The 26,640-nt window shown below is 30.9% G+C and overlaps 1 protein-coding gene across 1 annotated transcript in view; it reads left to right on the top strand.

Moving 5' to 3' along the window:
* Positions 1 to 25,635, top strand: part of LOC131944899 (uncharacterized) — a 77,561-nt gene extending 51,926 nt beyond the window's left edge. The window contains exons 37-77 of the mRNA XM_059305778.1: positions 472 to 606; positions 1,382 to 1,447; positions 1,559 to 1,624; positions 1,999 to 2,189; positions 2,741 to 2,841; positions 3,231 to 3,376; positions 3,555 to 3,610; positions 3,847 to 3,994; positions 4,203 to 4,279; positions 4,473 to 4,583; positions 4,841 to 4,922; positions 5,024 to 5,109; positions 5,787 to 5,930; positions 6,143 to 6,224; positions 6,333 to 6,482; positions 9,027 to 9,105; positions 11,350 to 11,595; positions 11,999 to 12,189; positions 14,539 to 14,727; positions 15,052 to 15,152; positions 17,184 to 17,342; positions 17,739 to 17,865; positions 18,189 to 18,309; positions 18,462 to 18,525; positions 18,967 to 19,057; positions 19,558 to 19,671; positions 20,224 to 20,358; positions 20,508 to 20,573; positions 20,715 to 20,780; positions 20,978 to 21,168; positions 21,796 to 21,896; positions 22,137 to 22,282; positions 22,725 to 22,780; positions 23,195 to 23,342; positions 23,551 to 23,627; positions 23,776 to 23,886; positions 24,049 to 24,130; positions 24,298 to 24,383; positions 24,696 to 24,839; positions 25,017 to 25,098; positions 25,276 to 25,635. Of these exons, the coding sequence (XP_059161761.1) occupies positions 472 to 606; positions 1,382 to 1,447; positions 1,559 to 1,624; positions 1,999 to 2,189; positions 2,741 to 2,841; positions 3,231 to 3,376; positions 3,555 to 3,610; positions 3,847 to 3,994; positions 4,203 to 4,279; positions 4,473 to 4,583; positions 4,841 to 4,922; positions 5,024 to 5,109; positions 5,787 to 5,930; positions 6,143 to 6,224; positions 6,333 to 6,482; positions 9,027 to 9,105; positions 11,350 to 11,595; positions 11,999 to 12,189; positions 14,539 to 14,727; positions 15,052 to 15,152; positions 17,184 to 17,342; positions 17,739 to 17,865; positions 18,189 to 18,309; positions 18,462 to 18,525; positions 18,967 to 19,057; positions 19,558 to 19,671; positions 20,224 to 20,358; positions 20,508 to 20,573; positions 20,715 to 20,780; positions 20,978 to 21,168; positions 21,796 to 21,896; positions 22,137 to 22,282; positions 22,725 to 22,780; positions 23,195 to 23,342; positions 23,551 to 23,627; positions 23,776 to 23,886; positions 24,049 to 24,130; positions 24,298 to 24,383; positions 24,696 to 24,839; positions 25,017 to 25,098; positions 25,276 to 25,437 (4,776 nt within the window). The 3' untranslated portion in view covers positions 25,438 to 25,635. The remainder of the gene's footprint in view (positions 1 to 471; positions 607 to 1,381; positions 1,448 to 1,558; positions 1,625 to 1,998; positions 2,190 to 2,740; positions 2,842 to 3,230; positions 3,377 to 3,554; positions 3,611 to 3,846; positions 3,995 to 4,202; positions 4,280 to 4,472; positions 4,584 to 4,840; positions 4,923 to 5,023; positions 5,110 to 5,786; positions 5,931 to 6,142; positions 6,225 to 6,332; positions 6,483 to 9,026; positions 9,106 to 11,349; positions 11,596 to 11,998; positions 12,190 to 14,538; positions 14,728 to 15,051; positions 15,153 to 17,183; positions 17,343 to 17,738; positions 17,866 to 18,188; positions 18,310 to 18,461; positions 18,526 to 18,966; positions 19,058 to 19,557; positions 19,672 to 20,223; positions 20,359 to 20,507; positions 20,574 to 20,714; positions 20,781 to 20,977; positions 21,169 to 21,795; positions 21,897 to 22,136; positions 22,283 to 22,724; positions 22,781 to 23,194; positions 23,343 to 23,550; positions 23,628 to 23,775; positions 23,887 to 24,048; positions 24,131 to 24,297; positions 24,384 to 24,695; positions 24,840 to 25,016; positions 25,099 to 25,275) is intronic.
* The last annotated feature ends 1,005 nt before the right edge of the window (positions 25,636 to 26,640 follow it).

Below are 26,640 nucleotides of genomic sequence, written 5' to 3' on the forward strand. Positions count from 1 at the left end.
TGAAACAATTATTTAATAAAGGAAAAAGTTATTTCACATTCCAAGATATTGCTTTGTGCTTTACACTTGTGGAGTATCTAGAAATTGAGAGTGCAGCATGACTTGTAATATTATTATTAAGGTTGATAATAAATCTTAAAGAATAATGATATGGCTGTCTATAATGATAATTTGTGATTAAATTTTGTTTTGTCTATAGCAGTTATTTCGATTTTTGTATCACTTTGAATCAATATAGCTAATTTAATCTACAGAGTTTTTTTTGCTCTAAGTACATGATTTGTTTTAATTTTTAAACAGGTGTTGCTTTCTTTATCATACTGCAAAAAAAGATATAATAAAGTTAAAATTTAACTTTAGACCAAACAAAATCTATGCTTGATTTTTAGGATATCAAAATTATTTGGTTCATTAAATGTTTTGCTTAAAAATTAATAATTATTTTTATTAACACAAATTAGTTTTTTTTAGTATAATGTGTTAGTTGTAAGTGACCTTCAACCTGCTCTTCAAGCTGATGGACTAGTTACATCACACCCTGTCTATGTTCCAGTTGGTCATCCAGATGAGATCAATGAAATATTTGATTCTATATCCTATAGCAAGGTTAGAGTTTTTCTTTTCTTCTTGGCTTAAAAACAAAAATAATAATAAGGTGTCATCCATAGATGACGTCATGCTTTTTTGGATGATTTTTACCCGCCCCCCTCCCTCCCCTCCATTACTCATCGTCACAAGAAGCCAGACCCCCACCCCTAAAATGACGTCACATATCAGTCACACATCAGACTACAACACCCCTCAAATTTTTCTTAAAACATCAATATTTTTCCAAAATCTAGTCAGAACTATGTCAACATAGAGTCTTTTGATCAATTCCTATTACAATTTGTTGAAACCGTTTTGTAAAACGCGAAATAACGGCTAAAATTCATTTTCTAACATTGCTTTTTAATAATGCACCAGTGTGACGTCACACCATCTGACCCCCCCCCCCCCCCATCCACCTCATCACACACCATCACAAAATTACTGATTCCCATCCCCCTACGAGCCAGAGTTTCTTCCTGGCATCTCTTCGGGGGGGCAGAGCCCCCCCCCCCCCAAAATTTTTTTACCGCCCCCCCCCCCCCCAAACGAAATGAAATGTATATAATTTATATAGAAAATATAATACTTTTAACAGTGTCCGCCCCCCTGAAGAAAGTCTACAGCCCCCCCCCCCCCCCCAAATTTCAAGTGCCCCCCCCCCCCCAGAGAAAAAAGTCTGGAAGAAACACTGCTACGAGCGTGGCGTCATTTATGGATCATCCCTAAAACTAAAATATAGAATTTTCTGTGAAGAATTTAATATTATAGTATTGGGTTCTTATATTTGCAGGGCTGTGCCATTATCAGAATGATGCTTCATTTTCTCGGTGAGGGAACTTTCCGACGAGGATTAAATGTAAGAAATTATTACAAAAATGTAATCTAAAACAATCGTTGTTTATATATTATGGCCTTTTCACAATTGTGATTTTTTAAAATAAAAATATAATCAACAAAATATTTTCAGAGATATTTATTATCAAGGCAATATGGTGCAGCCTTTCATGATGACTTGTGGACAGCTCTTACTGAGGTAAATAAAATTGTTTGATTTCTTGTGATTTAATTATATAGGAATAAAGAAAGTAATTTGCAATACCTAGGTTGGTGGATAAAATAATTGCATGTGCTACATCATTCTTTGAGATTAAATGGTCAAAACAATCAATGAGAAACTATTTTTAAGACTGATTAATATTTTTAATCATTTTAAAGCAACTCAAATCCACATAATTTCCCCAACTGATGTTTAATGTATCGACAATAAATTTTACAATTATAAAATCTCTCAGTAAATAACAGTATTATTTTATAATAGGTGAAATACAAATGATTTAACTGTTAATTTCAAGTTTTAAATGAACATTAATTTATCTATAGCATAATAAATGTTTTAATATTTTTCAGCAAGCAGCTATTGATGGGAAGCAGAACATAAATGTAAAGACAATTATGGATACATGGACACTTCAAATGAATTATCCTGTTGTCAAACTACAAAGAAGTTATAACTCTGTTACAAAGCTACTGGTATCTCAGAAAAGATATCTGGAAGATTACAATGCAGTTGATCCTGGCAAATATGTTTCTCCGTTTGGGTATATAATATTTTACACATATCTGATGTTATTTAAATGTGGAGAGTGAAAATAACTGACAGTAAAAATTTCATCCTAAACCTATAGTATTATTTTAGGAAAAAGCAATAATGATCACATGTAATGTGAATGTGACTAGTGTCATATTTAAAACAAAATATTTTCATAATAGCAGATCATAAGGAGAAAATAAAATAGAAATAATGAAAACAGAATTTACACCAATTCATCCAAAATATTCATTTATTTTGATAGCTTTTTAAAAATTATTGATTGCTTGAAACTTATTTTAAGTAATGTAATTTCTCATAATATGTATGAGTTACTGATAAGTTTATATTTGAGCTACATATTTTCAATGCATCAATTTTAATGCAACTATAATTTCTGCAGTTTTTTTTTTTTTTTAAATCCATTAATACCTGAAAATATAATTAAACAGTCTAACAATTTTGCTATATATTTAAGAAAATGTATTAATTTAACATACTGTTGAATATTATTTAAAATATATATAACAATAAATGTGTCCTATATTTTTCATAAATCAGTTACAAATGGAACATCCCAATAACAATCACAACCAGTGAAAAACCAAACTTCAGTCAGACAGATAAAGATGTTCTGTGGCTTCATACTCATGAAGAAAGTAGTAAGGATGATGCATAATATATTTGATTACTTTACTAATTAAAATTTTTTGGGACAGAGTGGCTGAGCGGTAGAGAGCTAGACTGCTAACACAAAGTCTAACCTGAAATCTGGCTTCAAGTCAGTTGAATATCCTTGAGTCCACCTAACTCTGATAGGTACCTAACTCATGTTAGGGAAAGCAAAGGTGGCTGTGCATAGTGCTGACCACACAATCCCTCCATATGCTAAGGAAACTGAAGTAGATGAACTCTACTTCATCTGCCCCATGTGTCTTGGGCACTAACGGGAAAAAATGATGAATTGAAATTTTTATATTTTAGAAACGTTAGTTTATTTATGTTTGTACCTTTTTAAAAAATTTCAAATTGTTGTTTTTACAATTAACAGAGGAGATTGATTACGACCCACTTCCCTCTGGGTATAATTCAAGTGGATGGATTCTTGCAAATGTTGAAATGAATGGCTTCTATAAAGTCAACTATGCAGACAGTAACTGGGAAGCTTTGTGCAAACAGCTGGTGGAAGACCACAAAGTAAGACTTTTATATTTGAAGAAAATATATTGATTGCTTATGAATTTTCTGCACAATTTGCAGCATATTCAAACCATTGATGTCTAATTATATAAGAATTATGGGGTCCATATATTTCTACTTAGGTTTTGCTATCACAAACTTGAGTGGGGCTTACACATTTATTAATACATTTTAGGTAATTCCAATAATTAACAGAGCTCAGATAATCAGTGATGCTTGGAGTCTTGTTAAGTAAGTCATTCGCATATTAATGAAATTTGTATTTTTATTATTTTTTATTATATATTATTTAAAGGTATTTTTGTCTCTTTGTTAAGATTATTTAAATTTAAAATATGATTTGGAATTAGTTTAAAAATCATAAATTAATTTTTTTTTGTATATATTCAATTGAAAAAAAATTACAGTCTAACATTTAAGTTCTGCAGTTTTCCTATACTTTTTAAAAATACCTATTTACATTGTAGATCAGGTGATTTAAAACTGAACATTGCACTAAAAACAATTGAGTACCTCCATAAAGAAAAAGATTATGCACCATGGGTTGCTGCTAGAACAGAACTTCTCTACACTTCAAGAATGTTGGCTGTCACTCCTTTGTTTGGACTCTTCCAGGTTTTACAATATTCCTAAATAGTTTTAATGAAAAAAAATTGATCTGTCATATTGTTTAAAATATTTGTAAAAAAATCACTTTAATCATAAAAAAACAAAATTAAAATGTGATTATTTATTAGATTATTTTACTAAATTAAAAACATTACAAATCTTTTCTTTTAATACAGTCTGATTATTTTAAAAAGTTCCCACCTTTTTTTTACAGAAATTTATGCAGGAAAAAATCAACAGTTCATTCCAGGTTGTTGGTTTTGATAATACAGGATCATCTCATACTGACATGTAAACATAAAATGTATTTTTAAATGTTGACTTTTTCCAAAGCAAATTTCACATTTCTTTGTAAAAAAAACTAGCCCATTCTTTAAGAATTTTTTTTATGATTTAATCTTTTAGTGGTGACAAATTATATTGATTATTATATAATTTTTGTATGTATAGTTAAAAAAAAATATTGCATTATTTCTTTTATCAGTTTGGCGCGAAGTCTTATTATCAATATAGCATGTGGATATGGTATACAGAAATGTGCAGATTTTGCTAAGGACCAATTCAAACAATGGATGGCAAATCCAACTTCAAATACGTATGAATTTTTTTTTTAAAATATATTTCTTAAAAATTTGCTATTTTGTAGTTGTTTTAATTTAGTATTTCTCTCAAACTTTATTACTGTGTAATTTAGGTTTTTTATTCAATTAGTAGTTGTTTTTCTTTATTCTCTACCATTTGTTAACATGAAATGCTAGTTGATTTTTAACAACGATCGTATTATTAAAACAATATTAAAAAGGTAAAATAAATTCTGAATCATCAATCATAATAATCTTTTACTATTTATAGAGTAGACCCTAACTTTAGATCCACTGTGTACTGTTCTGCTATTTCAAGTGGTGGATGGGATGAGTGGAGCTTTGGTCTTAAGGTATGTTAGAAAATATTTAACACAAAGGCAATATTATAATTAACATCTTAGTTTCTTTTCTTATTAACACAGGAATAACCATTTTTTTTATTTGATTTCAGATGTACACAGAATCTGATTTAGCCTCTGAAAAGGTTAATTTGCTTTCAGCTTTATCTTGTACCAAACAACCTTGGATCCTAAACAAGTGAGGAAAAGTTCTAAAACTTTACTTAAATTTTATACAGAATTTTGTAATGTGTTGTACTTAATTATACCAAAAGTTTAACAAAAAATTTAAAAAAGATCAGACTGGTCATACAAAGTGTTTGCAGGATTTATTAGGGGGGGGGGGGGGGGGGGGGCAAATCTTTTTTGACACACAAACACACAGAAATTCTATGAAACAATTTTTAGAATGTAAAATTATGTTATAAGACATTGTAAATTATTAATTTTAAAGTGATGGTAATAGCTGTCTGCATAAGACAGTGGTAATTTTTTCCAGTCACACTACTCTAAAGTGACTAATATACTAAGAGCAATTTATCTCAAATAGTTCTTCCCAAAAGACAGTTGCTGTGCTAATGTAGTAAATTCATTCTGCATATACAAAGACAGTTTTTATTAATTGTCACATTTTCTTATAATTTGTATTGTAAAGACTATTCATGTGTAGGTGAATTCAGGCTATACTTTAACATATAAAGGTAATTTTAAATGGTACACAGAGTTTTGACCTCAGGAGCTTTGAACATATGTGCACAGCTGTGATCCAACCTAAGGGCCAAAGCCCTTATGGTCAAAGCACCTTAAACTTTAAAATTATTCTCAATGTATATTTGAGATCTATTTTACAATTTTTTTACAAATAAACATTTTCAGCTTCCTGTCGCTGGTAATAGAGAAAGACTCAGTCATTCGCAAGCAAGATACCTTAAATGTTATAACATACATCTCATCAAATACGGTTGGTCGATCACTTGCTTGGAACTTCTTTAGAGCCAATTTCCAACATCTTAAAGACATGTACGTTTTTGTTTTTATTTTCAACTTATCTAAATAAGGAATCTTTTTAACAAGATAATCTAATAAATTAAATTTATAAACTACTTTTTGTTATTAGTATACATGGTACCTTTGATTGATTCTCTTTGCATTATTGAAGTATGTATTGAGCATGGAAGTCTCTTTTAGGTTGTCTATTTTCTATAAAATTAAAAAATTACTTCTACTTATAGATTTGGAGCATCATTTTTCTCATGGTCCAATGTAATAGATGCAATCACCAGGAATTATAATACAGAGTTTGAACTTAGTGAGGTATGGTTTATCCATATTAGTTTATTCAAATATTTTCATTAAGTGTGAGGACAGTTATGATTAGCATGCTAGAGCTATAGTGTTTTTTATGTGAATTTTTCTTTATAGGTAAAGGCTTTCTATGCAAGCCAAGAAGGCAAATTTGGTTCTGGTGAGAGAGCCATCCAGCAAGGCATTGAGAAAATTGCTTCCAACATCAAATGGCTGGAAACTAATCGGGATGTCCTTAGAACATGGCTAGAAGATGTCACTTCACAATAAACTACAGGCTATATTCAAAAAGTATTTAAAATGTCTTGTATATTTATATAGGTAGATGTGTAAATGTGTGTATATATAGAAACTTATATATATATATATATATATATATATATATATATATATATATATATATATATATATATATATATATATATATATATATATAGCCTATTTGAATTTTTAAATTTTATGATAATATGGCTGTTACTGTCACCACCTGTTTTATTTGTAGAAAATAATACAGATTACAGCAAGAAAACATGCTAAAAGGTTGTACTGTTTTCTGTTATTTTGTTGGAAATTAAAATGGAGTAAGAAAAACAGTTTAAGCAAGGATTTTTCAGAAAATGAAACAAAAGTTTGTCCATATGGTTTCTCCATAATAATATAATCTTACAGTAAAAAATTCTGCCTTATTTTACATTCTTTATTAAACTAAATGTATTTGAATTAAAAGATATAAGTTGAAATAACTTATTTACAGAAAAACTGTTGTAACTGTTGATATAATATACCAAGCTAGTGACTTAAAGAAATTGAAATATTCAATTTTAAACAAACTTTTATGCCATTAGTTACACTCATAAGTCCTACACAAATTTCAAATTTTCAACTGTTAATTTACAAATGCTCATGTCTTTTATTTTCATTTCAACTTTTGATTTTGTTTTTTTGTTAATTCCAACAGCTGCCTTTTTCAAAAAGTGTTCAGTAAACCTTTTGGTGCATTATGTATAAAAACATAAAAATATAAGTTGAAAACTCTAAAACTGATAGGAAAAGTAGGTCATTTATGTGGCTTTGTATTTATGAAAATTTGTGATTAAAATAAATACTGCTGTAAAATCTCTAAAATATTATAACATGATAATTAAGACCAATTTATTATGCATTCAGATTAATGTGGTTAATTTCTGTATTTAGTATTCATAAGATCTTTGAGATCTTTCTAAGAAATCCTCACAAGACTAAAATCATTTTGTTATTATATAAATATTATATTATTTGAAAATCAATATAACTTCTTATTGAAAAGATTTTTTTGAACTTCAACTTAACTTTTTAGTTATATGATTCATGATACCAAAGAAAATATATCTATATTATTAATATTCTAATTGATGTACATTTTGTTATTTGGTTTTATATTTTTCTACACCACATAATGATTGTACATACTTAATGAATTTAAAACTAATTTGTACTGTAAATTTAAAAAAAAGTCTCATTAGAATGAACTACATAAGAAATCTCTTTCACTGGGTGTCAATGTAAATCTATTCATCTTAAAATTTTGAATGAAGGTTTTGTTATCAAACTTATTTCTTGCATCAAATATCACAATCAGTGTATGTTTCTAGCAGTTTTAATTTTAAGCATTGGCTAAAGTACTTAAATTTTCAGTCCTACCTTGGTGAATATGTGGATTTCATATTATAACCTTTGATTTATATTTCAGAAAAATGTACATTCTTATTTAATACTATGTCTTAACAATATTAAAGTATTGGTTTTGTTTGTTTTGAATGAATATGTGTATACTTTCCTGTTTTTATATTCATTATTAACATATAGTTCAAAGCTTAATAAATGAATTATTTTGATTTGACTATGGTGAGCTTTTTTGTTGATTAGATTTTAGATACCCGATTGTGTTGAGTGTATGTTTCAGTTACTGTCTCATTGTATTTTTTAAAAAATAGTGTTGTGAATTTTTGCTCAGCCTCTATACACGCTATAGTTAAAACTGCTTAATCGTGCATATAATAATAAAATAATATAAAAAAAGTAACAATAGTACATTAGACAACTGCCTTAAGCAGAAACTATTGAGCAAAAGTTGACTATAATATAACATGGAAGGAGAGTCTTACTTTTATCAGTGTCCGTCGTCCCTTTCCTCAGAAATGTCTGTCCATCCCCCAACCCCCAGAAAGTTTTGTGTGCCCCCAACCCCCCACCCTCCCTCTCCCGAACATTCCACCTCCCACCCCCCCCCCCCGGAGAAAAAGTATGAAAGAAACCCAGATAGCGACCTCAAAAAGAAGCCCAACGTCAATTTTAATTGAAATTTTAATTGGTTTGGCACTTTACTACATAAACAATCTCAAAATAAAAAAAAATATTTAAAAAAATGTTTTTTTTGGAATAATCTAAATTTCGATAATATTTTTGAAACATAATATATATATATATATATATATATATATATATATATATATATATATATATATATATATATATATATATATATATATATATATTTACCCCTCCCCCCAAATCGCCTAATTCTAATCCATAGCATCCTTACTAGTTTAAGTCGATCAAACAACTTCTCTACGTTGTTCAAATTATCTCTAACTTATGCTTTAAAGTTGAGGCGCTGGTTTACCTAGAAAAGACGTGTTTTCATAAATCAAGTTGACCTTTTCGTGTGTGTTGTCCTCGAGCACAGGTCACCTGTCTGTTACACAGATAGATCTAGTTAACACACACTTCTGCAGGCCTACATGTTTTAATGAAACAAATCAGTTTGTTTAGACCGTGTTCAAAAATTGTCCACGCATTTTAATACCCGAAGACGCCGTTATATTTTCAACATACATTTATACAAAATACAGTAAGTTTTAATTTTCTAACTTTATTTGTGTATAATTAAACTACATCAGTAAATATTTATTATTTTCCTATAAAGTGCGATCAAAATAAATTTTCAAAATATTTTTTTCAATTAGCTCAATGAATAAGGCGGGAGTAAACTCCCCTAAACTTTCTTGTGCATTTTCGAGAGGGTTTAGATAACATTTCTAGTAGAATCGGGCTATGGTAATGGTACGAATGTTTGTGACAAAAAAAATCATTTTTCGGGAAAACACAAAAAAGTGAAGAGTTCTTAGAATATGCTGCTTTGTTTCATTTTATATTATAAATTTTAAAGGTTTTTGACAAATCGATAATGGAGTAAAGTACCATTCTGGTTACCGCAAATCGCTCAAAGTTGATAGAAACATATAAATATGGTCTGATAAGTAGGCTTTATGAGAAGTGTCGATGACCAAAATAAAAAGTTACTGAAGTTATCGTATTCACTCACACTCATAGATCTACACAGACAGACAAGCTTGCGGAACTAGGTTTTCCGACTCGGGATGCTGGTGTAAAACGATATCGAGTTTTTGCAAGATCACTATATTTTGCTCTGTCTATACTCCATAAATGAGAATGTAAAAAATAGACGAAGAACTGTTTAAACTATTTTTAAAAAGCCGTCCACTTTTCTAGAGTATATTCTAATGCTACTGACTTCAATTAGGATGCATTACTAGATTACCTTCTAATTAAGCTGTGCCAGCAGATTCGTCCCACCGCGCCGTACCAACCTACCTCAATAAACACGCTGTAAGAAAACTAATAATATCAAAGTGAAAGGTTTATGGGTCTACTACCCCCAACAAGTGTAACACAATATCTAAAATATGAGTTTGTACCCATATGCTTACTACCCCTATGGGGGGGGGGTAGGGGTCATCCATAAATGACGACACACATCGTCACAAAAAGCCACACACCCCCTTAAAATAACTTCACATCACAGCATACAAGCCCCTTCAAAATTGCAGTTCAGTTCTTTTTAAACATTGACTGAGCTTTCTATTATAGTTTATTATTCAAACTGTTTTCTAAAACGCGAAATTTATTTTCTAGCAATACTTTTTCTTTAAATTAAAAAAAATGTGACGTCCCCCCCCCCCCCCCCCACTTCAGTAACATAAATAACATATCGCACAATACAAGATAACAACAAACCACTTCTACCCACACTTTGCCTTCGTGTTACATTACATGTGCACGATTAAATTAAAACTGCCGTGTTATTGACACAAGTTGTTACACATTGAAAACTTACACCCATTTTCACCGTATAAACAGCAAGCGTCATTCAAAGACACGCACAATTCTAAAGTAATTGTAGCTTGTTTGTGGCTTATACTAGTACAGGTACACATCCGGGAAGGTTGTTGTTAAGTAAATAGCTGAGTTAGGATAAACACGAAGGTATTTTCTTATATTAGGGAAGTCAGCTAGGCATAACTGTAAGTGCTGTGTTTTTAAGTTGATTTGCTTTAACTTTTAACTGTTGTAAATAGACCGGGACTTATGTAGTTCTGATTAGCCATTAGTAAGGAGGCGTGACAAATATTCATTATGTGTTGCTAGTGCATATAAGTTAGGGCAACGGTTCTTAACCTGGGCTCCATAGAACCACAGTTGTTCGGTAAGTCTGTCTTAGGGTTTCGGCGAAGGTCAAGACACACACAACTCATTCTATTCAAGATCGGGATTTGTCGATGTGTGCGATATAACTATAAAGAAGGGTTCTGTAAATGCGCATATGAAAATTTGAGGGGTTCGGTACCTTTAAAAAGGTTAAGAACCATTGAGTTAAAGCTAAGTATTCAGACATATTCTCCCTAGTCCTTAGAAGAAGATAATGTTATCTATTCCGATAACAACAAAGACCAGGTTAATTGTTTTGCAGCAATTGCTTTTTTCTAGCATAATAGATAAACAAAAACATTAAAAAGACTTGTCTAAAACATGTTTATATACACAACACCTAAGTCTTTCCAATGATGAAAAACATTTATTGAAGCCTTAGCCTTGTGGTTTTCACTTCAATTGTAGTTTAGCATTTCTTGACTATATGAATCAGAAATCGAGCTTTCAGATCTCAAATTGTATTCACAGACTTACAAGTGTTTAACGTTGAGGATTCTAGAACATACATTTGATCCAAATCTCTGGACTATGTTCCATTCTTAGGAACATCTCGACATGACATCTCAGAATTTCGAACTTTCAGATCTCTCCAACAGTCAGACGAATCTAACAAACATGACTGAGAAGAAAAATGGCTGCTATGTCAGCTCCGTTGTTGGGTTCATCTTGATTCTCCTGGCGGCCGCCATTGCTGTGGGTGTTGGTATCATTGTCCATTTCGCTGGAGGGAACAAGGTCGTCGTCTGCAAGTTTGACTCGTCTTTTGGTACTGCCAGTGATATCTGGAAGGAGTGCATCAGTCTATCCAGCTCAGGGAACAAAGATGTTTGTAAGTAGCGTTTTTTGTCTGATTTGTAGAAGGTGAAGTTTATATCTGATTTGTAGAAGGTAAAGTTTATGTCAGGTTTGTATAATGTAAAGTTTAAATCTGATGAAAGTTTCGATCCAAGGTCTTCGTCAGCTCACAATAGTGTGGTTACAAACAAAAAAAAATGTCATATCACAAATGTAATTTTTTTTTTAAAATTGGATTTGTTATTCATTTTTTAAGGGAAAAAATAGGTAGAAATTGTTAAGATATATGATCTATTTTTACGAAAATTGAGTTGCTTTTTAGATGTAATTATTTTGTATTGTCCAGCAATTAGTAGATACACTAAGTTCTTTCAATAGTCTATTAAGCAATTTCTACAGTTTTAATTAATTATGCATGTTACTTATGTCATGGGCAGGTGGACGATGCCCGGCTAGTCCCACTACCAACGTACCAATGTCAACGCCCTCCCCGTCAACACTGACCACTCCGGCAACAAAACCCAAGGTCACGAATGTTCGTCTGCCTAAAAACGTGGTCCCCTTACACTACAATGTGGAGCTTCATCCCAACATGTACCTACCTGATCCTGCTAACTTCACTTTCAAGGTATTTCATTTGTTTTTCAAGTAATCTTTGTTTTAAAAGATGTTTCTTCTAAAAAAAAAACAACACACAATGTAAAACACTTTACTGTTCTAAATCTACATCCTCGTTCTTAATTGAAATATTGAAGGGTGGCCTAGAGGTAGAGCGCTAGACTGCTAACTCGAAAGTCTGGAGTTCGAATTGGGGTTCAAGTCTGTAGAACGTCCCTGAGTCGACCCTGATGAGTACCTAACTCACATTACGTCAATGCTGACCCCACGATCCTTACATATAAAACAGAAACAGAAGAACTCTAATTCCCTTGCCCCATGTTTACACGTGTTTTCAAATTTAACCACCTTTAAAAAATAAATGAATTTCATTTTATAGAAATCTTTCCGTTAAGTATTGTGTAACAGCAGAGGCGTATCCAGGTTTTCGTTGTAGGGGGAGCGAAAGAGCAAAAAAAAGGCGCCGAATTTTGTAACACGTTCTATATACGTGTATTATATATATATATATATATATATATATATATATATATATATATATATATATATATATATATATAATTACTAGCTGTATGTCATTACTTTGCTATGATGTAAAATAAATTGAAAGTATAAGAAAAAACACACAATGTAGGCCGACAAAACAAAAATTGTATCAATCTAAACAAAATAAAAATATGTATACACACACTACAACCAAAGACAATGAACGAAACACAATCTGTTTTGTAATTCCTGTAAAAAAATTTCTTACATAATAATTCCTGGAAAATTATTTAAGACAAGTGAAATAGGGGAAATAATCACTCTCTTAATATAAATATGTATATATCTATACATTTAATTATAAATATCAAAACAAATAAATAATTACTTTAGAATATAATGAAATTGTTTAACACTATTCGTGTTTACAAAATGTTTTTGTCTATAATTAGAATTTAGTATATTGTCATCATAAATGCTAAATTATTACAGCATAATGAAAGTTTTTAAAATCAGAGTTGGTATAAAACCACGCTTTTCGATGTAATATAAAAACATTCGGAATAATAGCCTTCATTTAACTAAATAGCGGTTTTTTTAGTTCAGATCATATATTTTTTAATTAACTACTGCTTCTTTGTGTTCTTTGAAGATCATTTTTTAACATAGTGATAGGTATGGGTTAGATTACTATATTGATCAGACAACTTTTTACTGGTAATTGCAAAAACAATATTCACAGAGTTTACGTTTAAAAAGCTCATTTTCTGGTGGCATGGTACTTTGGTACATTATTACGCGTTTTTCTACAGATCAGTTCGGGGTGGGTTGGGGGGGGGGGGGGGGTTCAACTTCATTCACCACTGTCCGTTAACTTTAGGTCAATTATCCAACCCAGTGTATACCTAGGTGTGACATTAATGTTGCTCTACACAATTGTGGTGGTGAGGTGTGTGTGTGGGGGGGGGGGGGGGGGGGGGGAGATAACCAACTCAGAGTGAACATAGCGTCAGTTTTTAGATGACTGTTCTAAACATACATATATATTACACAAATACATATTACACAAATATATATTACAGAAATAGATTTAAATAAGTAGCATTGGTATTATGACAATATTTTTTTTTACAGAGGGGTCCATGGGGAAGGGGGGTTGTAACTGTTTCATATAATTTTTAATCGTAATCACTATCGCCCAAACTGTAAGAATACTACTACTTCATCGTGATGACGTTGTTGACCTTGTCAAAATTTCCCCACCAATACGCAGTTTGCTCATAAGTAAATTTAAATAGAGGTGCCACGTCAGTTGTATTTGTTTCTGTATTGTAATTTTTTTTAAATTATTCACACGATTCAAACTGTATATATAAAGTAATTATGCGTGAAGTTTTATGTATAACATTTTTAATTCAATTATTCGTAAGCAAATACATTATACAGTTGCCTTAAACTTAACACCCCTCTTGCCAAGTGGTACTACCGTAGAGGTTTTTTAAACATTGCAATGCATAGTATGGTTATTTTTAGAATGGCAAACTGATGCAGCTGTTAATAACGTGTTGTAAACGTAGACACAACTAGACTAGTACAAAAATGCTTAACTGCTGCATGAAAAGAAATCTTGTGATTTACATAGATGTGCCGACCAAAAAATTTTTTAAACAAATATCATTGTTTAAAACTTTGAGTTTAAAAAGTTTCCAAAAAGGCGCCACTTTGCTGAAAATGGCCAGAGGGGGAGCAGCTGCTCCCCCTGCCCCCCCCCCCCCCCCCCTGCGTACGCTACTGTGTAACAGAATTCCAAATATTAACTTAGATTCTCGGATTAAAGAAATGTCTCTGCATTATTTTATTTTTTTCAATACAGGGCTCTGTGAAGATCTGGATAAAATGTATTACTGCGAGTGACAATGTGACGCTACACTTTAATGTTCTAGAGATCAACAACAGCAGTGTTAGGTTTTACCCAGAATCTGGTACTGGGCCTGGTTTAAAATCTCTGGCTATTGATCCAGATCGACAGTTCTTTATTACAAAGTTAGACGGGAATATGCAGGTAAACATGATAATTTTACTTACCTTATCTTTAAACAATAAATATCAAGTTAAGTAGATTTAAATTAGGTACATGTCGTGATTTGTTTGTATATGTTTACTCTGATCTAACCAAATATTTGTCAATAAAACAATTTTGAAATATTTTTTTAGGTGGATTTGTAAATTGACTAAAAGCCCCCCCCCCCCCCCCCTCACCCCCAACCAAAGCTAAAAAGCATAATTCAGTGAAAGCTACGCGCAATAATTCTACGTTTTAATAATTCTACTATTTTATATACAAATAGGCCTACACAAATTGTTTTTTTTTTTAACTTTATCATAGGCAAACAAAACCTACATACTAGAAATGACTTTTAAGTCTCCTTTAAAAAATGACCTACACGGGTTGTATTACAGTAGCTACAATAGAAATGGAAGTCTTGTGTAAGTATAATCTTTGTATTGTTTCAGTTATTACAGAATAAATGACTGTTCCAGATTAAAAAAAAATATATTAAAACCAACTATAGTTGTAACGTTCGTGGTTTGTGTTAGATGATAAATGATATATGATAAATAGCACAATTAGATTGAATACAAAATAGCAAGTAGTATTTATTAGATCCACTGGGGATAAAGTTCAAATGACAAGTGATCATTATAAAATAAAATCATTGTTCACGCAGAGCAAAAATATATATGAGAACAGGGGATACTACTGTAACAGTACTTGAGTGCGTGAGTGACAACGTTAGTTCCCTTGTATACTTTACCATATTTTGACATACTTCTGTTGTGTTTTATAAATTACGAGCCGACCCGAGACGTTTGCTGTTTAGTTGTTTTATTTTCTACTTTTCATACTTTGTGAATTCGACACTACCCCCCCCCCCCCCCCCCCGCGTAAGCAGCCGTCCGTGACGACAGTTTACAGACGACAATTAAATGATCAAGGAGAACTTGTTACCTCCCCTTAGGTTCAAATCGTTTAAAAACTAATTATCTGCCCCTAATAGCCGTTACTAATTCGACCCGGCTCTACGATTGTAAACACCAGACTTGTGGGGGTGGGGGTGAGAGAGATATGGTCTGTTGCACATGCCTGGAGTGGGGGGGGGGGGGGGCGAGAGGAGGGTTAGATAGTCGTCTTACGTACGTGGTGGTGTCCACGTAGAGAACTATATATAGGCCTATAGAAGATTATGAGTACGCGCAATGGTATATGTATGATTTAGATCTATAACATGTATTCACATTTAGTAACTAGAATAGTTTTGATCTTCTTTTTCGTTCTTAATTAAGTATATAATGGAGGATTTAAACAACAAACCCAACTTTGTGTATGAACCGGACTGTGCTCTAAAATTGATCATAGTCAGATTTTTTTCTATGGTATCTATTGCGTCACTGATGGTTTATGTACGGTGAGAGATCCACGGCGGGGAGAGGTTTTGAGTTTTGATTGTTTCTGGAATGATATTTTCGATTTCACATTTCTTTTTTTTATTTTATTGCTTCTTTAATAAAACCTGCTCTTTGAAGTCGGTTTGATGGACTGGGCTTCTGGAGTTTGTGTTTTGTGTTTTAGATTATGGTTATCCAGTACCTCTAGCTTTGTGTATTGAGTGAGGATTTTTTATTCTCTTCTTTCTTCTATTGAGCTAAGAGCGGCTATTTCCTCCATTGCTTTTATAGGCTAGTTTCGATGATTAAGCTAACAAATCACGGTTAATCATTTCTAGATCAGAGTTTCTTCCAGGCATCTCTTTTTGCTCCCCCCCCCCCCGAAACAATTTTACCGCCCCCCCCGAACGAAATGAAATTTATATAATTTATATTGAAAATATATACTTTTAACAGTGTCCGCCCCCCCCCCCCCCCCCCGAAGAAAGTCTACCGCTCCCCCGAAAATTTCAAGTGCCCCCTGGAGAAAAATGTCTGGAAGAAACACTGTTCTAGATCTGATAAAAAAAATGTGATTCCCATATTTTATTTTTATATATCAGTATTCTAACATGCATTTATGTATGGGGTTTAGTCTGGTTATATAATAACAAAGGTTCTTATCTCAACAATACATACACTGCCTGCCTAATTTATGATGTGTATAGTGTTAGAAAAAATATCACATTTAGTGTTATAATTAATTATATATATATATAGGCATATATATATATATATATATATATATATATATATATAGGTCTATATATATATATATATATATATATATATATATATATATATATATATATATATATATATATATATATATATATATATATATATATATATATATGCGTTCAGTTAGGATCTATGTTGCCAATATCTAACATTAAGAGAAATATTTTTTGTCTCGATAGTTGTCACACAATTTAAAAGAAATTAAATTGATTTGATTTATAAAATGTACATGATGATAGATTCTAAATACAAATTATGTTGACGCTTATGTTGTTTTTATTTTTTATTCAGCTACATAGCATCAACTCTGTTTTCGCCCACTGATGCCAGGAAAGCATTTCCTTGTTTTGATGAGCCGGCTATCAAAGCTACATTCAATGTTACACTAGTTCGTCCAAGTCATTTAATTTCTCTATCAAATATGCCAGTGTTAAGCAATAGTGCTTCATAGTAAGTAAAAGTTACTACAAGACACAATGTAACTGTATGAAACACCGCAAATTTATTCTGTCTGGTTTTTTTTTTTTAAATTATAAAATTTTTATTCTAAGTAATCGGACAATTTTAGGAAAAAGTGATTTGACCTAGATCTATAAATATAAACTTAATAAACATTAGGCCTACAAAACAATATTTACTTTAGAACTTAGATTTAATTAAGGCTATAGATCTAGAATCTAGTTTATTTGATGCTTTTTAAGTTCTATTATATTTTGACATATTGCCATGTGAAGAAGCATACATTACATTTCTTTTTCCTAAAACTCACATTAACAAAACTTTTATAGTTGTTTATAATTATATTGACTAGTAAAACTTGTTATTTACCTGTCCTGTTTCCTCTAGTATTGAAGATGGTATTACCTACATTAAAGATGTTTATCAACAAACACCTAAGATGTCAACTTACCTGTTGGCATTCATCATTTGTGACTTTGAATACACATTCAACACAACTAAAAATAACATTTTGGTCTGTATTTTAAATTTATTTATAAAAGTAAAAATAATGTTTTTAAATTTTAAAATCAGTAGGAAATTAAACTGTTATACAATGGAAAATTAAAAACCAAAAAGTCTAGTTTATAATATATAAACTATAGTGAAATTCAACCTGTATTTTAAAATAATCTTCAATGGGTCATTAAGAAAACATTAAATTTTTTATATTGAAAAATGTATAGATATTTTGTCTGAGATATTGTGTCTGAAATCATTTGTCCTGGTATCATTTGTCTTGTCACCATATATATATATAAACCATATAGCACGGCTTTCTTTTTTTTTTGGCCTTAGTATCGTGTATGGGCTGCTAAAGCAGCTATCAATCAAACAGCCTATGCCTTGGAAACTGGTATAAAAATTATCACATATTTTGAGGAGTTTTTTAATGTGTCTTTCCCCCTACCAAAACAAGGTAACGTATTTTCAAACTGCCATAAATAGTTTAAAATTAAGATTGTTGATTAAAAGCTTAAAAATGTAGTCTGATTAGCATTATATACATTAGGCTTTATTTGTATCAAACCAGTATCCACTTGATAATTTTAATGGAGTTGTCTTTAACAGATATGATTGCAATACCAGACTTTGCTGCTGGTGCTATGGAGAACTGGGGTCTAATTACATACAGGTGACTTTGTTTACAAATATACAATATTTTAATAATAATTTAAAACAAAAAATGGTGAAAAGAATTAAAGATATTTTTTAGCTAAACAAACCTGCAAATAAACAAAGACACACAAAAAGTTGTGTTTGTAATAACAAAAAAGCTGGTTGAAAAATCCAAACAAAGTCTCGAGTTCAAACCCACTGGCAGATAATTCTCGTTCCCCTACAACACTAATAATTAAGAACGAAGAAGAAGAAAGAAATGTAATAACATTTTCAAAAGATTTAGTAGCTTACAGTAAAATATTTAATTTTTAATAAATATATTTTTCAATTAGAATTAGAATTTTATTCATCTATACATAACATTACATTTTTACCATACAATAGTGTTATAATAATCATACTTTTTAAAATAAAACAAATTTTATATATACAATGTGAATTTTCTTTGATGTAGAGAAACAGCTATGTTATATAAACCAGGGGTTTCCAATGAAGGTAACCTGGAAAGAGTTGCTGTTGTGGTATCACACGAGTTGGCACATCAGGTTTGAGTTCTAATACCATATAATTTGATGATTCAAATTTTTGAAAATATTTTATAAAACGATTTTCTCTTGTAATTTTATTACATCTTGTTATTATCTTAAACATTAAAATGATACTTAAATAAATAAAAAGGATACAGATTTAATTTTATTAAAACAAATACAAAGAATTGTCATTCTTCATGCCTTATTTTTTAATTATTAGAACAATTAAGGCTACTTTACACTACCATATTATAATTTGATGATTTAAATTGTTTAAAATACTTTATAATAAAAAAATGATTTTATCGTGTAATTTTATTACATCTTGTTTTAATCTTAAATATTAAAATGATTGAAATAAATAAAAGGGTTACTGATTTAATTTTATTAAAACAAATACAAATCATTGTCATATTTCATTTTCTACATTTTAATTAATAGTACAATTAAGGCTACTTTAAGACAAACTGTGGTGTATTCATTAGTAATTATATTAATTGTATTAACTTAAACAGTGGTTTGGTAACTTGGTGACCCCTTCATGGTGGGATGACCTTTGGCTGAAAGAAGGCTTTGCCAGCTTTGTTGAGTATTTGGGAGTTAATCATGTTCATCCTGACTGGAACATAGTAAGTCATTTTTTTTTTTTAGTTTTCATAGTTTCTTAAATTAATTATTTTATTTTACAGTTGTGCCCCTTTATCTGAGGCATTATTTTAAAAATAAATAACTATTGCAGTCATTAAACATCAGTTCTTAACTGTGCTTGCTCATAACTATTAAGCTGAGTGAACTGTTTAAATTATAAAACTATAAATGTTCATTTTTCATCATTCGCCCCATTTGTTTTAGTAATTACCAATTTCCCACATTTATTAAAATTAAAGAAAAAATTCCTCTTTAGGCCTAATGATCCAACGAGCAGATGAAGTAGAATTCACATTTCTTGACCTCAGCATATTGAGGGATAATGTGGTCAGCACTTTGTCCAGCTGCCTTTACTTTCCAGGTACCCATCAGAACTGGGTGGACATTGCACTGCCTTAAATCCAAGTTCGAACTCGAGACTTTCGTGTTTCTAGTCTAGCGCTCTATCGTTTGACCATGCTGTCTCTTTCTCTCCTTACCACAGTATTTTCCTGGGTTCTTATTTTGAATCTTATCACTCTCTTTTGTTTTAGTTTAATATGTTAGTGGTCCGTGACCTTCAACCTGCACTTGAATCTGATGGACTTGTGACATCACATCCTGTGTATGTTCCGGTTGGTCATCCAGATGAGATCAATGAAATATTTGATTCTATATCTTACAGCAAGGTTTGAGTTTTTAATTAATTCTGTTGTGATTTAAAATGATCAATTAATACAATTTAATTTAACGTTTTACTTAATCAGGATATAACAACTACATAAGTATTATTTATTTTTTTAGGTTTAATAAAAACTGTGATTAAATTCTTTTACAGGGTTGTGCCATTATCAGAATGATGCTTCATTTTCTTGGTGAGGGAACTTTCAGACGGGGATTGAATGTAAGAACACTTATAGAACAAAACTAATGGAATTGACTTTGCCTTAGTATAATATATCAATAATCTATCTTATAACAATAATCTATCTTATAAAATTAATCAGCTGATTTAGTGTTAAATTTTCGTCACATATTGTTTCAGAGATATTTAACTAACCTGAAATTTGATGCAGCCTATCATGACGACTTGTGGACTGCCCTAACAGAGGTAAAACTAAACTTACAGACATATTTTTTAAAAAGATTTCCTTGGTTAAATTAATCTTCAGAAAATAAGAGTACGGCCTATTCTAAAATCCAATACATCTAAAATTTCCTTTAGTTTATAGGCAGTTGCTTTTTTTTGGGGGATATTTAAAAACAATTTAATTATCTATTTTCAATATCTTTTTCATCTATTAACAGCAAGCTTTAATAGATGGGAAGCAGGGCATTGATGTAAAAACTATAATGGATACATGGACGCTTCAAATGAATTATCCTGTGGTCACGGTGCTACGCAGTAATGTCTCTGTTACAAAGTTACTGGTATCTCAGAAAAGATATCTGGAAGATTACAATGCAGTTGATCCTGGCAAATATGTGTCTCCTTTTGGGTATATTTTGGTTTATCAAACATTATCATGCTCATCATAATCATTCCTGTTGACCACTGTTTCTGATGAACATAGGGATGCAACCAACACTTCTCCATCATACTTATTTCTGGGTGATTCCTCCAAGTTGGGTCCACGATATTTTCTCCAACAGCTGACTTTAAAAAAGTTTATTTTGGCCTACCTACTTTCCTATTTCCTTGAGAATTCCAATCTATAGCGTGTCTGGTGATGTTGCTAGTTGGTTTACGCATGATGTGTCCAATTCATCCCTATTTGCGCTTATGTATTTCTTTGCAAATAGGTTCTTGTCCAGTTTTTGGCTATGTTTAAATATTACATGATAATACTTTGATGTCGGTGGGATAACTTATACAAATATGTCACTATTGCAGCATTGTTCAATTATTTTAATAAGAATATCTGTTCTTGTGAACCTTAGGGACAACTGGGTGATGACACCCTGTATATATGTAGATACCGCAAGGACACCTGTAATAACTGACAGACAGTACACATATAGTGACAGCCCGTACACCTGATTTATTTCTCATTACTTAATGGCTCTTAAAAATGAATAATATTATTTATTGAAATGGTAATTCCTGTATTCATTTCAACAAACAGTTACAAATGGAACATCCCAATAACAATCACAAGCAGTGAGAATCCAAATTTTAATCAGACAGATAGAGATGTTCTTTGGCTTCATGCTCATGAAGAAAGAAGTAAGTATATTGTTTAAATTTTTAAATTTTCTTAGCATTTTAACATCTTCTCTATGGATAAGCTGTGTTTGTCAATTATTTTAATATACAGCCCTGGTAGTCTATGAACTAAAGTTCATATGTTTCTGTGTGCTTAGCATATGATGGGAAAGTGTATTATTTATGATTTTTGTCCTAAATTTTAAATTATGAGTTTTGTTTATCATGCATCTTAATGCAATAATTTTAACCAATTGAAAGAGCAAATTGACTACAGCCCACTTCCTAAGGCTTATAATACAAATGGATGGATTCTTGCAAATGTTGAAATGAATGGCTTCTATAGAGTCAACTATGCAGACAGTAACTGGGAAGCTTTATGCAAACAGCTAGTGAATGATCATATAGTAAGGCTTCTATTTCATTTTTAACTGTCTTACATGTTTTACAATATAGTAGGAGATGTTTTTAAAATGGTTGAAATATGTACATTTTTTAAAATTCAAGATTCTCACATTTACCTTTGATAAGTATACCAAAAAATCATTTTCTATTAAAGTCAGGTAGATAAAGTTAAGTTCAACTATTATTTTGAATGCTGTATAAAGTGTTGTTTGTTAAAAAACTAGCAGCTATTTCAGACCAATTGAAAGACACAAATTATGTAAGCATCTTTGGAGGATGTGGTTATTTGTTATACAAAACATGTATGGTATTTTACTCATACCAATCAGACCTCAATAATACTGCTTTTAATGAAAAAAATGCTCTAGGCCTATGTTGAGTTTATTTATTTGCTTATTTATAGTGATTTCAATATTTAATTTGCATTATTTGTTACCTTTGTAGGTATTTCCAGTAATAAACAGAGCTCAGATAATCAATGACGCTTGGAATCTAGTCAAGTATGTCTCAAGGCCTTATCTTTTTTCTTCAGCTGCTCTGATTTCCTACCTTTTGTCCCTAATGGAATTTTTTGAAATACATTTTAGACAATTACATAAATTTTCAAATCTGCAGATCAATTAAAAGTTCTGTGGGTTTTTTTAAAAAGTATTTCTTTATTGCATTTTCAAGTTTGATTTTGTACCAAAAGCAATGGGTAGTTTTGCTAGGATAATACTCAGCTTTAGTTTATATGTAGTTAATGTTATTTAGGTAAACAAAAGGTAGTTATGATTTGCACTGGTTTTACATGTATGGTTATAGAAATAGAGAATATTTACTTAAGTAAGTCAGAATTTTTAAGTGTATTTTTAAACTGAATTATCGTTTATGTTTTAAAAGTAAATCTTCATGAATGTGTTTTGATACAATAGATCAGGTGACTTAAAACTGAACATTGCATTGAAAACAATTGAGTACCTCCATAAAGAAAAAGATTATGCACCATGGGTTGCTGCTAGAACAGAACTTCTCTACACTTCAAGAATGTTGGCTGTCACTCCTTTGTTTGGACTCTTCCAGGTTTTACAAAAATTTCAGAGCTAACCAGTTGAAGCATAGAAAATTTATTACCTAAATTGTTTAAATGAAATAAAAAATACTTCTAACAAAGGCAATCTAAAATTTATTTTACAAATTTAGCAATTTAAAATTGTAATTTATTTTTCAAATTAGCACATTAATAAATGTGTGATTTGTCAAGAAAAATCTGTAAATTATTGTATTTCAGAAATTTATGCAAGACAAAATCAACAGCTCATTCCAGTATTTTGGTTTTAATAACACAGGATCATCTCATACAGAAATGTAAATATTCTTATCAAATCTTATCTTAAAATATATTTAAAATGTATATATGAATAAACACACATATTTATGAATATTTATTTATTTATGTAAAAACATGTAGGCAATTTAAAAACAAAATATTATTGATTAATTTTTAAATGAACAGTTTAGCTCGAAGCCTTAATGTTAATATAGCCTGTAGCTATGGCATACAAGCCTGTCTAGATGCTGCTCAAGCCCAATATAAACAATGGATGTCAAACCCAACTACAAACAAGTATGAGTACATTTTATTTTTTATTTTTATATTTTTTTCACATAATTATATCAACTTAATATTATTATCTTTGTATTTATTAAGGTCATGTTACATAATTGAGCAAATTTAGTCAGTGCATTGTTCCAAATTAAAGACTTGTATATTTTTCTTTCCTTGTAGCATAGACCCCAATTTTAGAACCACTGTATACTGTAATGCTATTGCAAATGGTGGTTGGGATGAGTGGAACTTTGGTCTTAAGGTAATACTAAGTTACCAGAACTCACTGAAAACAAGACAGGTGTACTTAGTTGATCACACTTGTTTTAAAATTTGAAAACAAATTTTAGTTTTTTTACAATAGTTTTTTTTTTAACGTCTTAGAAAGTAGGCCTACTTTTAGCTTCTACCTTTTATTTTTAACACCAGATGTACACTGAGTCAGATTTAGCCTCAGAGAAATATAATCTGCTTGTTGCTCTATCCTGCACAAGACAACCTTGGATACTAAACTAGTAAGATAAAAACAAAGAAATAGTTTAAATTTATGAGCTAACATATGAGAATATTTAACAGTACATTACCAGAATACTAGATATTATACTGTTTTTGGTTTATTATGTTGACATATGTTGTGCACATCATCAGTTCTGATAATGCTGAGAAAATTTCTATGTATGTGCATAATTTAAATAATTTAAAAAAATAAATAAAATAGTTAGAGTAAATAATTTCAAATTTACTGTTCAAATGTTTTATAAAATTATAATAGTAAACAAAAATTACATTAAGAAAAATTAATAATTTAAAAGAGGGATTTCTTGCAGCTATATGTCACTGATCTTTGAGAAAAACTCTGTAATTCGCAATCAAGATTCTTCCAAGGTTATCCTACTTGCCGCAACAAACACTGTTGGCAGATCATTGGCCTGGAACTTCTTTAGAGCAAACTTCCAGAAACTAAAGGATAAGTATGTTCTTTTCTATGTTCTTTTCTATGTTCTTTCAAATTTAATATAGAAAGTTCCTTTATATTCAGATTTATTATTTTGCATTTTACAACTGCAGAAAAGTGTGAAATTATTTTGATTGTTTTGTATTTCAAATTGATAAAATAACTAAACACTTAATATTGATCCACTTTGCAGATTTGGAGGCTCATTTTTTGCTTGGCCTGCGTTGATAGATTATGTGACTAGTGACTTCAATACAGAATTTGAACTCAGTGAGGTAGGGTATATCAATTTGTTATTTTTTATCTTCTTTTTTTTAGAGACGTCTCCTGCACAGCTTAAAAATAATAGGACACTACATGTTTTAGGAATGAGTAATAATTCATGTTATGTAAGATTGTTTTTCTTTTAAATATAAATATTACTTCTTTAAAGTTAAATATTTGATACATAGGTAAAGGCATTCAAAGCAAGCCAAGAAGGCAAATTTGGTTCTGGTGAGAGAGCCATGCAGCAAGGCATTGAGAAAATTTCTTCCAACATCAAATGGATGGAAACTAATCGGGGTGTCCTTAAGACTTGGCTAGAAGATGTCACTTCACACCACACTGGATAAACTTTTACTTTTGAAAAATTTTTATACTTTGTTACAATAGTTATTAATCATGCTAAAGTTTTTGGTAATAACATGAGATATAATTTTAAAAGTATAAACATTGTATTTTTCATATGTTGTTTAAGACATTCCTTGTTATATTTAATTTGAACTGCACATGTATTTAGATAAACAGTATTAAACAGTTTTTCATAAAATTAATTTCATTCAATAAATTGAGTGTTTTTATGAACTAATGGATTTTAAAATATTTTCATTTCATGGGATCCACAAATTACTGCAAGATGCTTATTTCTTTTTCAACATCATAGATCTTTTTGTGTGCTGTAAGAAATCTGTGTTGCATCTAATGTTGCCAGTTATTTTTTTCTGTTTGTGATTTGCTGTACTCAAAATGCTTTGTTTGTTGACATCAATAATTTTATTTACCAGATCCAAATGTAACTAACAATTGACATTTCTGTGGAAGCCTTAAATGAGTGACCCTAACTATCAGTTTTTTCGTCAAGGATCTCTTGGGGGGGGGGGGGGAAGAATGTAGAGTTTCTTCTAGGCATCTCTTCGGGGGGGGGGGGGGGCTCTAACTCCCCGAAAATCGTCTACCTTAATGAAATAGAATTTGTATAGAAAATATATACTTTTACCAGTGAACGACTTCTCCGTAAGTTTTAGTACGCCCCCCTCACTGCCCCATGAAAATATAAGAGAATATGAAACATGTATTTTTAGATTTTATTGAAAAGAGTGAAACTGTAACATGTCATTATTAATAGTTTGCATGAAAAGGTCTGTATTTTGGTACCTTAAAAGCCTAACCTCAACCATAGAGGCGGATAAGGAGTTGTTTTTATGGTGTTCGTTTAAATTTGAAGTGTCTAGACGTAGGTCATAAGTGGCGGGGCTTAACTTTTCGCCCATAAACTTTAGCATTAGTGAGGGGGCTTATCTTGACAAGGTCCCTTTCATTTTGTCATGTTCCATAGGAAAATATTTATTTTTTCATGCTACAACGACAACAATGCATAGTCATTTTTGCTGTCGTCTATAAATCTATATGAATGTTCGACAAATCACCGACATTAAAACCCGCAAGTTGGGATAAATTAAGCATGAACACATCGTCTAAAATCCAGAGGAAGAAAATGGGGGGGGGGGGGGAAGAAATAAGGCGCAACCCCACTGGAGGAAGACTTGGAAGCAAAG

The sequence above is a fragment of the Physella acuta genome, unplaced genomic scaffold, assembly GCF_028476545.2.
Source record: "Physella acuta isolate Inbredline_101_S28 unplaced genomic scaffold, ASM2847654v3 ptg000513l, whole genome shotgun sequence".
In the NCBI taxonomy this organism is placed as follows: Eukaryota; Metazoa; Mollusca; class Gastropoda; family Physidae; genus Physella; species Physella acuta.